The following is a 15,362-nucleotide window of genomic DNA, read 5'->3' on the forward strand; positions in this document are numbered from 1 at the left end:
GCAACGCTCCGAACAGAGATTTATCTAGAGTCTGATGGTGCTGATCACAACCATGGGTTCCACTCGATATCAATAACCGATCACCTTTACAAGTAACTATGAAAAACTGCAGATCAAGACGTCGTTTAGGAAAGCTGTCTAAGTTCATCTATTGAGATTTGTACAAAACTCAAAACTTTCTCTGATCAGACTATTTTGAGCACAATTGAGTCTAATCAGAGGTAATTTAACTCGCACTTGGGTCTGATCAGAGGTGATATCAAGCGCACTAGAGTCTGATCAGAGGCGACTCCGAGCTGATATAACTTTTTGTGCTGAGAGGGGGATTTGATCGCATACTAGTCTAATCAGGGGTGAGTCTCGAGCACATACGTTTGGAGATATTTTCGAGCGCACATACGTTTGGACAACTGTCCTAAAAACAATTGGGGCCAAGCGGTACGACGGTGTTTTCTGATTAACGACACTCTGGAGGTTGTATGATTTAAGGCCATTTCAAGCACTCAAACGTCTGGAAATTGGTCAGGAATTGGTCAGAGTCAAGGTCGCCCAAAAGTTCTGGAGCATAGATTGATTTCGTTTTGATCAGTTTTGTGTGGGAGGTTCCGGTCAAAGACAAGGTCAAGCGCAGTTCGGGCGCACACGAGGTTTCGAGCGCATGTAGGTCTAATCAGAGGTTACTTTGGTATGGGATGGTCTGATCAGAGAAGACTTCGGTCTCGAATGGTCTTATCTGAGGTCAATTCCATCTGGCACCTCAACCCTGGTGGCACCGCAAAACAGACATTTCCATCTCGATTATTGAACTCCAGAGTTTTACAGTATAAATCACATAGCAGTCTATTGAAGAAAGTTTAAATCTTGGAGTTTCTGTATTGCAACCAGTTTAGAATATTGGACACAGTTTAGAAAACTTTTTTCCAATGTGTTTTGTCATTTTTTCTTTTTTTAACAAAAAAATTAAGTTTATCCATCACGATTGTAGACAACATAACGATGGAAATTAAAAAAATCTCACTAGTATAATTCAATTCTTTGAGCATGAAAACATAATTATCCGACGTGAAAAGAATCTGCGTTCTTTCTTTGTGGCTAGCAAAAGGTTAAATTAGATTCATTCATGATGTTTAGAATGAGTTTGTAAAGTTGCAGTTTCAATTCTTATGTGTTTTCTTTATATAATTACTGCTACTTTCTAATATACTATCACGGCATTTGCGTGCGGCCTTTGCGTGCGATTGTCATGAGTTTTTCAAGTTCCAATTTGTTGAAAGTCAGTTTAGCAAAGCTTTTGGGGGATTAATTCAAGTTAGTCGTCTGACGTGAACTCATTATCGCAATATTCTATACTAAAATTTGAGGTTGTTCTTTTCAGCAACTGTGTGCAGATGTTTTCGCATATTTCTTTGGGGGGGAGGGGGGAGGGGGGTAAGGGGGAGGGGGAGGGGGCTGTATTTGTTGGGCACTGTAATCTGCATCTGCTTTTTCAGTCCTTCTGGCACTCAAATTCATGCATTTTAATTTTTTTAGTGGGCTAAGAACTTGATGAATCTTTTGGTGTTGTTAACGTACACGTACCTAACTTTAAGAGTAATTCAGTGCAGAATCATAACGCTTTTCATAAACTAATCAGTGCTGATTCAGAATCTGTTCATGGCACATCCGGCTCATATATGCTCTGATTCAAGCTCTGAAACTTTTCTGACTCAGACTCTGATTCAAACTCTACTCCAGACGCTGATCAGGCTCTGAAATTTTTTGTTCAGTAGAACATATTTTGTCTGTTCATGTCAAATTTGACTCGGTTTCAGACTCTGATTAAGACGCTGACCAGAATCTGAAATTTTCAATTCAGGCTCTGATTCAGACTCTTATATATTCTGATTCAGATGCTGAATCAAATACGAGGGTATACCTATATTGTCAGCCGCTAAAATTACCACTGTTACTGTGTTATATAAACCATTTGAACATAAATTCTTAGTCAGTATCTTATCAGATCTTACACGATAGAAATTCCACAATCACTGGGGTACACATAATATAATATTTCCTGCTAAAATATCTCTTAGCTCTGTATTCTCGCTTGTAAGACAATTACGATATCTTTTTATTTGAAAAATATTGTATTCTTCAAATCAGACACTTTGACGGCAGTTACGACAATGCCTATTGTGTATTGGACCCTATGAATTAGACATTAGTAAAAATTAGTGAAATTTGTGCAAATATTTTTGAACCAATCATAACAGGTTTATCATTATAGACATTACAATTATTCGGTTTACAATTATTATTACAATCGCATATCTGGAAGAAAATTTTTCGACCATTGCGAAATTCGAAATTAGGAACAGTCATACTGTTAAATCCATCTTTATCGAGCGTCAACAACAACAACAACAACAACAACAACAGTAGTGAACAAACTGCGGGACGTCAAGCTGGTCCTCAAAACTGTGTCCTCTACTTTTGAATTCAGTTATTGCCACGTTTAATGGGACTGTTTCTTAATTCTCCTCTTGAAAAAATATTTGTTTTCAATAGCTTGAGTGAACGAAATAATATTTTTTTTCCACTAGTAATGGTTTATAGGCTAAAATGAGGTAACACAAGCGATTGCAGTTATTATATACAACTTTATAAAGGTATAAATTTAGCAATTATAGATTGGATATTCGTCTAGAAGGGGAAATGAAACCAATTTCTGTTTCTTTCCACTCAAGTCTGAATATTCTCATAATGCAGGATCCAGACATTATAACTAGATAATAAGATTATCGTTTAACTTGAAATTTCTCACCGCAAAATTCTTAGTTTTTTATTGCAAGGAATGTAGAGTGACTGTAGGGTGTGATATTACATAGTTTCATCACACAAAAAAACTGGGGGATGTGATGTCACGCAAAAGCTCGAATCGCTAAAGAGAATTATTTAAATAACAAGGAAGATTGCTAATGTGCAATCGCACATAAGATTCCGACCCCGCTCATCCACAATTTTTTCATAATTGTCTACCAAATGAGGAACATATAGAAAACCCACAAAAATTCAAGAAATTTTCAATATAATTTGGTGTATGAACAAGAAGATTCCCTCCTAAGTAAATGAATCAATGGAGTAAAAAATGACGCATTAGATTGATGAGATTTACCATTATAAGGAAAGCGAGTCAAGGCGAACAGCAAAATCAAACAACAACAGCAACAAACATTAGTTACATACAAAAATTTACGTCCATTTAAAAAACAAAAACATAATATCAGTGTCAAAATAGCGTCAGATAAATTTCAATCTGCTCCAAAATAACTTGTACTTCACTAGAAAATATACGGCACCAGTTCATAATAAGGCTTGGTAACAATTAGACAAAGAGAACAAAAAAAGTAAAACTGAAAAACTTGCTTACAATTTTTTTAAATACAATTAGTTTCAAAGTAAAGCGAACCATCAGAAATCAACTGAAAACATCCTCCAGATTTATGGCTACCCATACTTTTGTAGGAGGGCATTAAGATCTATTATTATTCAATGGTTTATGCAATTACAAAAAGAACAATAAGTAGACTACAAGGAAAAAATCAATTGTAACTTGACAGAAAACGCTGTCAAAGCGGTAAAGCCATATTTTTTCCTCAAAATATGTTTTATTGCGTCTCTTGTGAAAAACAATAACACGGTATGTTACCTCTTTTTAATAAGATTAGGTAAAAAGTAGAGAAAAAAGAGAAAAATAGGTAAAATTAATAAAAATTTTTGTATTTTGCGAAAAAAAAATATTTTCAAACTCATGAAAGCTATTAGTAACACAATGAGAGGGTTAAATAGGTTCATTTATTCGTCCAAAAGAAGCCCTTGAGACCTAAAGTTATACAGAATATGTCCCACGTCTACAAAAGGACGTCAAATATGACAAAAATAAAAAATTAGTTCTACTTTTTTTTGCTAAAATCCCGTGTCGAAGCCAGTAACCTCATAACGAAATCTTTTTAAAAATTAGATTTTGTGACACCAATACCGTCTGAATCCTTCCCTTGATACCAATAATGTCATATACAGCATTTAATTAAGGAGGCTAGTTATCAAATAGACAAAAAAGATCAAAACTGCGAAACTCAAAGATTTTTGAGAATTTTTGAGAATATTTGTTTTCAGAGTCAAAAAAACCATCTGCTATCTAATAAAATCAAAATATCGGCTCTTATAATTTTCTCTGAAAAACACTGAAGCATTTCCTTATACAGGAAAATTGATACGCCGTAAAATGACAAACTAAAAACCAGAGTTAAAACAAATTTTAAAAAATTCAAAAAAATTCTTTAAGACAGTGGTGTTGATGCCGTTAAAAGCATAATGTATATCTTTGACGATTTTGATATGTCCAGTATGTCTTTTTTTAAACGCCAAAAATGTGATATGTGAGCTGTCAATAATGTTATGAAGTGACAAAACGAGAAAACGCGAAAAATGGGCAAATGCCTAAAAGTAAAATAAAGTTATGAATTTTAGTATCATATCCAGAAAACCATAATTAAGGGAGTAAACCGCAATAACAATTAAATTTAATTCATTGGAAAAAGAAGCCTTCTTTCTTTGCTGACAATAAGCTACAAGCTGATGAAAATAAGAAAAACTATATGCAAAGTTCAATAAGCTATTATTTATTAAAATCAAATTTTTTTAAAAGTCAAAACGACCATAAGCTTTCATGTAAAAAAAACTAAATACAAAATTTTGGAGTTGTTTAGGAAAAAATTGGCAATATTAACAATGAGCTTTGATTTGAATAGTTCTGTTCTTTAATCAACCTTAAAAAAAGTCGAATTTGTTTTTTTGAAGAAAAGACCGACTGATTACAATCTGAATTAGTTTTGGATTGTAACAGTCCAAGTTTCGTTCAATACTAGCCCTTCTTTGGCTGTTTTTTTCATTAAGACCGCTTAACTTTTCAATTTTTATAGATATAGAGAATTCGTTATTTGAAAAATCAAAGAAAATTTGCCTTTTGATAATCAACGAGTAAAGTTACCAAAAAAGGGCAAAATTTTAATTACAGAGCACTGTCAACAGAAGTGGAATGACTAGCATCTTTTTGACTGGCAACAAAAATTATGTTAGTGGTTTTTTGGTGTTTACTTCCGGCAATAATTTTCAAAGTGGACTAAGGGAGTTTATTTCGTGCTATTTAGGATGAAAAAGAATAAATTTGAAATTTTTAGCCAAAAATTGTGCCAAAGAATTTAAATCAAAGCAGTCAACAATACTTTTTTTGACTTTCAAAATAAAAATCAGAAACATTATTTTTAAAAATTTGAAGAAATTTTAGCAAAATTGACAAACTTATAGTCAAAAATTCAGGAAAGTGTGAACAAAAATGACGCAAATCGGTCTAATATTCAAAAAAATTAAACATCAAAAACTAGACAATTTTTTATTAGTTTTGCGTGGCAAAAAAGTAATAAAAATTTGTCTCCGTTTGTGGCAAACTATACAACAGTTTATGTTGGTAGAAAAGCAGCTCAAAAACATATCACAAGCTCCGTCTCTGAATTTTTTATTCCGATTCTCTCACAAAAAAAAATTGATTGCTCAATTTATCTTTTTAGTCTCAAACAACCAGCAAAATAATTCCAGATAAGTTAAAATTATAATTCGGGGAGTTTTTTTGTCAATTCTAGCAAAATTTCAGAGGACAGGTTTCAATGGCATTGAGTTTTAATTGCTGAGAATACGCGAACCCAAGAAAACACCAACTTTAAAATAATAAACGTAAGACCTAAAGTGAAGATTTTTGTGCTCTTGAATATGGAAGTGAAGTTGGCACATTTCAATTTGGGGGGGGGGGGGGTGTTAGTCAAGCACTCAATGTAACTTTGAACTAGAAACTGAAGCTTCTACGTCAATTGAAAGCATTTTGGATCTTTTTTCAGTATTTTCTAACCATTGACGACTTATATTAAAAGGTTTGTTTAAATGTGAGATAATTATTATACACTGATTACTGAGTTATTGATTACTGATTATTTTTCCAATTTTACCTTTCCTGCGGACAAAATTAAAAGTTTAGATGTTATTTCATTTATATGGAAAACAAAAAACTAATTTTCTTCCTATTGTATTAACTTTTAGCTAAGTTACTGAAGAACAAAATACTTGTAAAGTTTGCAAATTATGAAAATCAATTCAGCTAAATTATTTTTTTTGTTTCTTATCTGCTTTATTTTCTTCATTTTACACAAGAGCTGCATACGTAAGTAGAAAGTCTCGCGTTCTGAAACTGGTAGAGGATACTAGCAATATGTGCTGAATAACATTCTGGTTTTTAACCCGTGCCGAACTCCAAGTAAGAATCAGTACTAGGCAGCTCTAAATGCAATTCCTCAGCAGTAATGATTCATGTACTGAATTATGTCAATTTTTAATAGTCGCCCTCATCTTCTCAGCCGGCTATTATAGCGCTCCTATTTTTTTACAATTCAAAGAAATTGATTACAATTCAAAGAACTTGAATTGTATTGGGGAGCTGTCTTTTTATTACGACTCGAATAGGAGTATTGGAGAAGTCCTTTTGTTTTAATCTCTTTAGTTGGAGTGAATTTTGAAGCAGGAAATAAAACGCGTGAAAAACGAGTCTCTTGGGTGCTGAACAAAAGTGAAGAGGGGAGCGAAAAGAGAGTGGTTTTTTTCGTTCATTCCGCTGTTTTCGATAGAGCGAGAAGTTTAGGTGTGAAAAAAATTTCTGTAAGCGAGCGAAATTTTGTTTTCACGTGCGGCTTTTAAAAACCGCTTTTTTGTTAATTTTTTGGTTTAGAAGTGTTATTATGATATTGTGTGATTTTTGAGGTTGCTTTAATAGTGGTTCGTAGGTTTTTGGTGATTAATAAGAATTTTATACCATCTTGCTGGTTTTTCAATTACTTTGCTGAATTTTAGTAGAATATTAGCAATTTTTTGCGTTTTGTCTTGTTATATTGCTTTGTATGGGCTTTGAATAGACGCATGTTAGTTACTGAGTCTTTAGATACCAAGTGATTACATTTTCATAGGTTTTAAGCGATTTCTTTGTTAAGAAAAATGACAATAAACTAAAACATTTTTAATTATTTTTCTTAATTTTTTGCTGTTTTTTTTGCTTTATTTCTAAACTTAGAGAAATCTCTTAGCTTATTCGGTTTTCTTGTTGTTTTGGAAGTTTTTCAGTTTTCTTTTTGCTCCATTTAACGTTTTTTGGCTCTATGTGCTCTTGTGAAATCAAAAAATTTTCTTTTTTTCTAAGATTTCTTTCAAGTTGTTTTTATATGCTCTTTGTGCTCTTGAAGTTGTTGTAGCATTTGGGGATGCCTATAGTCCAATTTAGTTTTTGATGCGTGTTGATGATTTTGATTTCAGTTTTGAGTCATTTTATTAAAGATAATTGAGAAATTTTTATGAAGATTTCCGCGAATTTTTGTGATTTTTTTAAATTTTTTCTGAAATCTTCTGATTCTGCTTTTTGCTTCTTTGTAGTATTATAGCTTTTGATAGAAAATTTTCTAGAGGTTTTAATGGAATATATATAGAGCACTTTCCTATGACAGATATTACTAACTTTTCTTTATCTCTTTACTTTTTTTAATCAATTTTAATGGAGTGCTTTTGAAACGGGAAATGAAACGCGTAAAAAAATTTGGAGTTATTTGGGCGCTTCGAGTGAATTTGGTTTTTGTTAATTCAGCTGTTTTTGAGAGAGCGAGAAACTGATGTCTGAAAAAATTTTCTCTAAGCGAGCTAATTTTTTTCACGTGCGGCTTTTAAATGCAGTTTTTCCAACTTTTGATGGTTATGAAGTTTGATTATGATATTGTACTAGTTTTAATCTTGTTTTGATAGGAATTGAAGTGTTCAAGTAGTCAATTTGAGATCACTGCTAATTTGGAAGATTTTGATCAGTTTTGCTGATTTTTAGACAAAACTTAATGGTTTTTTGCCTGTTTTTTTTGTTTTAATGCTTTAAGTGGGAATCGAATAGAAGCTTGTTACTTCAAATTTTTTCGGTTACCAATTTACTAAAATTCTCTTGTTATCAATGTTTTTTTCTTGGGAAATTTGGTGGAAAAAATGGGAAATTTTAAACCATTTTTCTTATTTTTTGGAGTTTTTCTTTTTTTTAAATCTGAGAAGTTTCCTAGCCTATTATGACTTGCCCATTGTTTTGCGAACTTATCATTGCTCTAAGTGCAAAAGAAACTTACTCGGTTTTATGCTTGCTTGTAATATTAAAGAAACTCATTAAGTTTTTCTAGTTTTTTTTATGTTCAATTTGTGTTCGAATGCCGTTTCTATTCTTCCTTATTTTTATGGCATTTCTGGAGGTTCAGGGTTCAAAATAGTTGTTCTAATTATTAAGTCTTAAGTAGGGACAATTTTATCCTTCGATTCATTTCCGGAATTCTTCCAGCTATGTTTTTTTTAAGATCTGTTCACACATTTTCATGATTTTTGAAGTCAAATTGGAGTAGTGATTTTGGTCGCGCCGAAACGGGAAGTGGAGCGAAAAAGCGAGTGGTTTGGCGTCGAGAAATTTTTTGCTCTAATTTTGAAGCAGAGTTAGAAAACAGTGTTTGAAAAAATTCGCTTTCTCGCTAGTGGTTTTTTGTTCACATGCGGCAATTTCACTTTGATTTTTACTGTTTTTTCAATTTTTTGATTCGGATTTTTTTCTAAATGGTGTTCCAAATCCATTCATAATCCTTTCTAGGTCTACTTTTCTGTTTAGTCAATGAAATTTTTTGATTTATACGTCAGGGATTGTCCTGCCATGTTTTTTTTACTTCGTCAAACAAAAAAAGTTTCGCTTTACCTCATTTTGCCGCTTTTTCAACATTCTGCGTGAAATCTTTTTGACTTCTCTAGGCTAGTTTCTCTCTTCTCTCATTCTGCTAAAAGTGATTTTCAACATCAGTTGCTCAGCAATGCATTTCAAAATGAACAGAGTCGGTATAAAAAATTGAAGTCAGATATAGAAACAGGATAAACCCATAAAGCCCAATTTTAAATGCCCGCTATTTGAACTTCGTTCCTATAAGTATTAGTTACCTCTCTCTAATGCTTATTGGTATTGATAGTAGCCCTTGTAGCCTCTCTCTAAGAAACAGAATTATTTTCAACTACGAAATGCCATCAAAATAAATCGGACTCAAAAAATGTTTCTGTACAAAAATCTTTTTTTTTCAATATCTATTTTTTCAATCCCAATCATGCTTATTGGAATTAACGGCGGCTATTTTCCGGCAATCTTTTTACTTGCCAGACGTGCGTTCATACTCATTTTTCACTTGCCAGGCTCGAGCTAATTCTAATTTTGCACTTGTCAGTCTGGCGCCAATTGTGAACTTTTACTGTACTGTTTGGTATCATTTCGTACAAGTTTGGTATCAGTTTTCAAGACACCGGGAGAGGAGTGGCTGAAAATTAACATTGAAATCGTGGCACATTACAAAATTTAACAGAATCTGTAATTTCAACTCGAAATTTTTTGGAAAATTTGTTTTGGCTGGGTAATCAACTTGCCAAGTGCGATTGATGTCTGATATGACTCATACAACTGATTTTATTTGAAAGACTTGCATTTATGTGTACCCGGTACTGAATTGTACGTAGAGCTCGGTACGGAGGGAAATCTCAACTATAATGGAACCAGGGTTATAGATCTAACTCCCCCTAGACAATGGTTTGTTCGCAAATAAACTCTAAAAACATTCCAGCAATTTTGACGGGAAAAAAAATGAGTTAATGTGAATCGTTAACTCAAAATGTTCTCACATGAAATGCGGCTGAATCTAATGGAAACCTAATAATACCAATTTGAATTTTGCGCGTATCACATGCCAAAATTTAATCCAAACATTCTCGGAAAAACAACTGAACGGCTCAGGCAACTTCTCCTGACCCATTGTTTTTAGACATGTTTTACCGAAACTTTTTGGGTAAAATCTAATGAAAAAACCTCAACCAAGACAAATTGCATGAATTATTCAGTTATTTCAGTTTATATAGTGCGTTCTTCAGGCTTGCTCAAGTAAGAGCCGAGAAAGTGACGCCTGAAAATTTGAATCATTTTTCGGTAAATTTCAAGTAGCTTCAGGTGTAGTTTCTGTGAGAACAAATCGCGTGATAAATTATTTTTAAATTTACACTTCTTTTTTCTAAACTCAGGTCTTCAGAGCTCTTCCACTTGTTAAATAGCTTTCCAAGATGTGAGGCAGAGCCAAATCTTTATAAACTCTCGCTATAAGAATACAACCAAAAAGTAGCCGATATGCTAACAGTTGAGCAACTGTTGGAGTTATTTTCTCCAGTCGCTTCATAATTCTGTTAATATAGTGTCTGTTTTTAATTTTTCATTTCAAATGAGCCCTGACTGACTTAGAAAACAAAACGAGGACGTTAAGTTTTAAAATGTTAACAAATGGCGTTTTGTTCTACGACGAAAAAAATCGGTTGTTTCCATGCGATAATAAATCATTACTTCCGTTGGTAATTAAACCTGAAAAAATCATTTAAATCTTACCTGAGCTAAAGTTCAGGTGCTTTTCAGGTAATGTACTCCTAAATTTACCTGAAACTGCATTACTTGATCAGAACTCAAGTACGCTTACCAGAATTTTTTAGAGGGTATAACCCTTTTGCAAAAAATATTGTGAAGCGCTGCTTATTTGCTATGCGATTTGCATCAAAAATGGTATAAAAATAAAGACTAATTATATTTAGTTGTTCAACTGGGTGTTAAAGAGATCAAGCATTAATTATCAAGTTACAAAACTCGTGGGCAACTTACTTTAAAATTATGTTTTTCCTCACTCGCCCATCTGATTAAGACTTTCAATAACTAACATTTTATACCCTCACAATGGTGCATAAAATATGTAATGAAAAATTTTTCTCATCTCCTTCTAGACTATTCGAACCAATATAAATCTAAACAAAACAGACACTTAGTTTGTTCACACATGATAACAAATACTAAAATTTTGGGATCTTTTCCGCTAGCGGCCCCCAGTAAATCAGGCACCCCCATTTGTGTATGTTTTAACAGTATGTATGCATATGAATTATTACTTGTGAATACGCGTGGACGGGCAATAAGAAAATATTAACGGAGCGGTAGTTTGAAATTACTACGTGCATAAAAATAATGAGCTGCATATAATGTAAACATCAACCAAAAACTTGTTTTCCTTGCATTATTTGGAGTTGCGTGCTTTGTAAAAGGGTGTACTACTTTGATTTTCCTGATAAATGTTGCAAATGTGGTTGTTGATGTATTTTACTAGGTACGTAATCATGAACACAACCCGGGTCGAGACCGAATGGTTAACTTGTAAGAACTTGCAAGTTTCTTGCAAAAGATGGTTAACTTGTATGAACTTGTAAGTCGAATGGTTTACTTGTAAGAACTTGCATGGCGAATGGCTAACTTGTAAGTTTCTTGAAAGTTCGTTCGTTTCGTTATTGATTATTTCATTTTAACATTTAGTCATCTACCGTAGAAAGCCCGTGGGAGTTATTTGTTCTGTTTGCATAACGTAAAACAATTAGATCTAAGTAGACAAAATGGTTACTTTTTGAATTTTATCAATTCAAGAAATTTTTTTTTGCAATTTCATTAAAAAACTGTAGATCTCAATTAGCTTCTTCACGATTGCTTTTAAAAAATAATCCCAAAGTATTGACTTTGATTGAATTTTCAAATTTATATGTCAGTATTTTCTCAAAATAATTTAGTGGCCCTTCACCTCTATACCCCTTTTCATAATTTAATTCACACTTTTCCAGATACTATTTTTTTCCAAACATTTGTATACATTCATGTCTTGCAACGTTTTATTTACGGCTCAGTGCGTATGTGCTTGTATGTGTGTGTATGTGCGTGTGCATGTGTGCGTGTATGTATGTGCGCGCGTGTGTGTGCGTGCGTGGTGTGAGTGTGTGGTGTGTCTGATGTGTGTGTGTGCGAATGGTTAACGTGCAAGTAACTTATAAGTCGAATGGTTAACTTGTAAGAGCCTTGTAAGTCGGATGGTTAACTTGTAAGAACTTGCAAATCGAATGGTTAACTTGTAAGAACTTGCAAGTTTTTGGCAGAAAAATTTGCAAGGCGATGCATCGCCTTGTTAGCCAGAAACTTTCTTACAAGCAAGTTCTTACAAGATAACCATTCGGCCTCGACCCGGGAAGTAACCTTTCCAGAAAGTAGCAAAACATTAATATTTGGGGGGTGCCTAAGTTTCGACTATATGGGACTGGGAGATGGCGCCAGCGGAAAAGATCCAAATTTTGTTCACGGGGTTATATCGGAAACAGTTCCTCTGTGATAACTTTATTTTTTTTTGTTTTAGAAGAAGGGGTACTGTACAAAATAATTAAATTACCGAGCCTGTACTCATTTTTCGACGCAAGCGAAGATTCCCAAAATGGTCACACGAATGTGACTGTTTTGGTGTACACAATTAGCAACAGATACGAAGATGCTCTGAGAGATTTGAGGTTTGAGGGCAACTTCAGACAAGAATGTAGTCTTCAGTTTGATTGTATCTTCAAACAGAATCATAACCATAAAATAACATCCGATTTGTTCTACTCAATGGATGCTGTGGTCGTTGGATTTCAAGCAGTGCATAATTTGCGGCAATTTTCTCCTAATTTCTAAAACTGCCTCCGGCAATCAAATGAGTAATAGATTCCGGATTCCTTTAAAATCATCTTGAGTCTTGAGTCGTTTGGAGTGGTGAAGGGCTGGGGGGGGGGGTAGTATGAAGTTCGATTGTTAAAAAGTGGTATGGAAAAATATCAGATGGCTAATTCAGGATCATATATATAGCAATGAGTAATATCTTTATTTGTTCAATTAAAACTAAAAGAATCTTCCGTAAAATGCAACCAAATGATTTAGAAATATCTAAATATCGATGGTCATAAACGCATCGAATAAGGAAAAAATTGCAATTCTATCAACTTAGGGCTGATTTATCAAAAATCTACGGAAACGCAACAATTAAATCAAGAAAACCGGACCAAATTTGGGTCGCCCATTCCGGAGAGTCATCAGCTGATGTTCGCTCATCACAAGCCTATGAAGAAAACCCAATTCTGAACCAACTGTTCAACTGGACGATTTTCCTATCCAAAAATGCAACAATTCACAAGAAATATTTCCATATTTACAAACAAAATTACAACAAATTCTCGTTGAAACCCAGGAAAGAATTTAATTTGAACACTAACAAGTCAAAAGATTTTTGCTGGATGGTCTCAAATTGTGGGGGGACATTCTCTCAAAACAGATTTAAAATTGCAGATTCGTTGATTCGATCGTTGTCCAACAAAGTCCACATTTGGGGGGCAGGCATTAAAAATGGCTGCGTTAAATCGAATCACCCCAACATTATCAGTCACGGACCAGTTGAGGGCCTGCACACAAATTTTTACGACGAAGCGCAGGAACGCATTAAAGATTGCAAATTTTACTTTGCTTTTGAAAACTCAAACTGTACTGATTACGTGACTGAAAAGTTTTTCAATTCGATTGCAGTGGGTGCTATACCTGTTGTAATTGGCTGGTGGGACACGTATAGAGAGCTGTTGCCCGGGTCTTTTATTCACGTGAACGAATTCTCAAATACGTCTCAATTAGCAGAATACTTAGAAAGCCTACTGAAAGATGAGACGAAGATGAAAAAATACCACGAGTGGAGAAAATATTACAGATATGAACGAACAGGAGTCAAAGCTGCATGTGAACTTTGTCAGAAACTAGAAAGGTTAAAGTTAGCCCAATTATTGGGCGACAGGTCAAATCCGTCGATTATACCAAATATGGCTGAACATTACAAGACACTTCAAAAATGTGCAGCATAATTTTTTGGAATTGTACTATTTATTATGATTTTACAAATTTACAATTTCACCATGCTGACTTTTGCTTTAGCCCTCTTTGAAATGGTGTTTGACTTTTCTATATTAGTTTTGATTTTGAGAGTTGGCATAGGGAATCTAGTGTTGACTTATTATCGACATTATCTTTTTATACGACGCTACGAAGACAAGACCCCCTATTCTGTATACTTTTTAAGTAAACTTTTACAGAAATATCACATGAGTTTAAAGTAAAATGAGTTCGTTAGTCAGTGTTGCCAATGCAAATGCGTGCAAGAGAGAGGAAATGACATGTGCCTTCGCACAGATTGTTCTATAGTCTATATGCCCGTGCGGTTAAGACCTCGAGGGAGCGGACCAGGGTGCGGGGGATCAAACCCCGTCAAAGTCAGAACCTTTTGCCCCAATAAAATTTTGTGTATGGTTTTTTAGGTAAAACCTAATAGGTTTTTGACCTCTTTTCGACCTTCATCTAGACATCAGAGATACGTTTGACGGAAGACCTTCTGGTTGTCTATTGCAGTAAAAAAAACATGCGGCTTTCTCTCGTAGAGAGATTACTATGATTTTGTGTGTGATTATATGTATGTTATCGTCCTGTACGTTCAAGGTACGTTTGTTGAACATGTTTCTATACCGAAATAGATCATGAAGTTTTCTCCTTTGTGAGTTTGTCTATATTCCGATACACAGTAAAAATGCTCGAAATTGAGTCTTGAATTTTACATACTTTTTTCCAGAGTAATTCAAGTTTATAACTCGATGCGAGAACGAGGCACAGCAGCTGGACTTACAAAGTCAAAAAATTATATGTATGAAGTGGTTTTTTGATGGAACTTGTAATCAAAATATTTACGTAAATTGATTTTGAGGGGAGCGGAAAGCGCCAACGTTCCCTAAATCCGTTGAAAACTGAAGATTTTTACGACTATTAACTCATTCAGCGCCCTCCTCTATACCTTTTTACGGGGGAAGGTATATCGGGCGAAAACTCGATTAGGAAATCGACTTTTTTGTATACATTAAGCTAAAATTCTGAAACTGTTTTGAGGAAATTAAGCAAACAGCAATTAAAACACCCAAAAAATGTACTGCAAAATCCACTCGATGTTATAAAGTTGTTAAATGTCCCCAACAGTCGTTTTTACATGTAAAAAGGGTTGTTAAAATTGCAAGCAACTTGTATCTTGTTTTCAATGTTTTATTTATAGTTCATTGTACTCAATGTCATCACGACCAATGATTTTTCAGGAAGTAAAAAGGGAAAAAAATTAGGTATAAAGAGAAAATCGAATGCGCGAAAAGCTGGAGGAGCTAGGGTTAATCTTAGGGGAGAAATCATGATTCAAATATTAAGTTCAATCTTTTATTTCTTTTTAAGCTGTTTTCGACGAAGTCAATTGTTATCGTAATTTAAATACCTTATAATAATCAGCAAACAATGCAGT

At 33.9% G+C, this 15,362-nt stretch overlaps 2 protein-coding genes across 4 annotated transcripts in view; one reads left to right on the forward strand and one right to left on the reverse strand.

Annotated features, from left to right (window-relative positions):
• LOC142353693 (plastin-3-like) overlaps nt 1-15,362 on the reverse strand; it is a 577,871-nt gene that overhangs the window by 89,876 nt on the left and 472,633 nt on the right. The gene's annotated exons all lie outside the window — the stretch shown is intronic.
• Nucleotides 1,154-13,950, forward strand: LOC142353752 (4-galactosyl-N-acetylglucosaminide 3-alpha-L-fucosyltransferase 9-like). Of its 2 annotated transcripts, none has more exons than XM_075406104.1 (5): nt 1,154-1,240; nt 1,890-2,536; nt 6,063-6,250; nt 12,378-12,666; nt 12,999-13,950. In XM_075406104.1, exons 3-5 carry the CDS (start codon nt 6,172-6,174, stop codon nt 13,894-13,896), a joined length of 1,266 nt encoding a protein of 421 aa, XP_075262219.1. In that variant the 5' UTR covers nt 1,154-1,240; nt 1,890-2,536; nt 6,063-6,171; the 3' UTR covers nt 13,897-13,950. The 2 variants fall into 2 exon arrangements, with proteins under 2 accessions (XP_075262219.1, XP_075262218.1); XM_075406103.1 differs by having other exon boundaries at nt 1,204-1,308; nt 1,812-2,536.

Source organism: Convolutriloba macropyga, chromosome 14 (assembly GCF_964194025.1).
Source record: "Convolutriloba macropyga chromosome 14, txConMacr16.3, whole genome shotgun sequence".
NCBI lineage: Eukaryota > Metazoa > Xenacoelomorpha > Acoela > Convolutidae > Convolutriloba > Convolutriloba macropyga.

Coding starts and splice junctions, on each gene's coding strand:
- LOC142353752 (XM_075406104.1), top strand. CDS start 6,172: ATGAAAATCAATTCAGCTAAATTATTTTTTTTGTTTCTTATCTGCTTT. Junction 6,251..12,377: donor TTTACACAAGAGCTGCATAC/GTAAGTAGAAAG, acceptor TTTTTGTTTTAG/AAGAAGGGGTACTGTACAAA. Junction 12,667..12,998: donor CAAGCAGTGCATAATTTGCG/GCAATTTTCTCC, acceptor CTATCAACTTAG/GGCTGATTTATCAAAAATCT.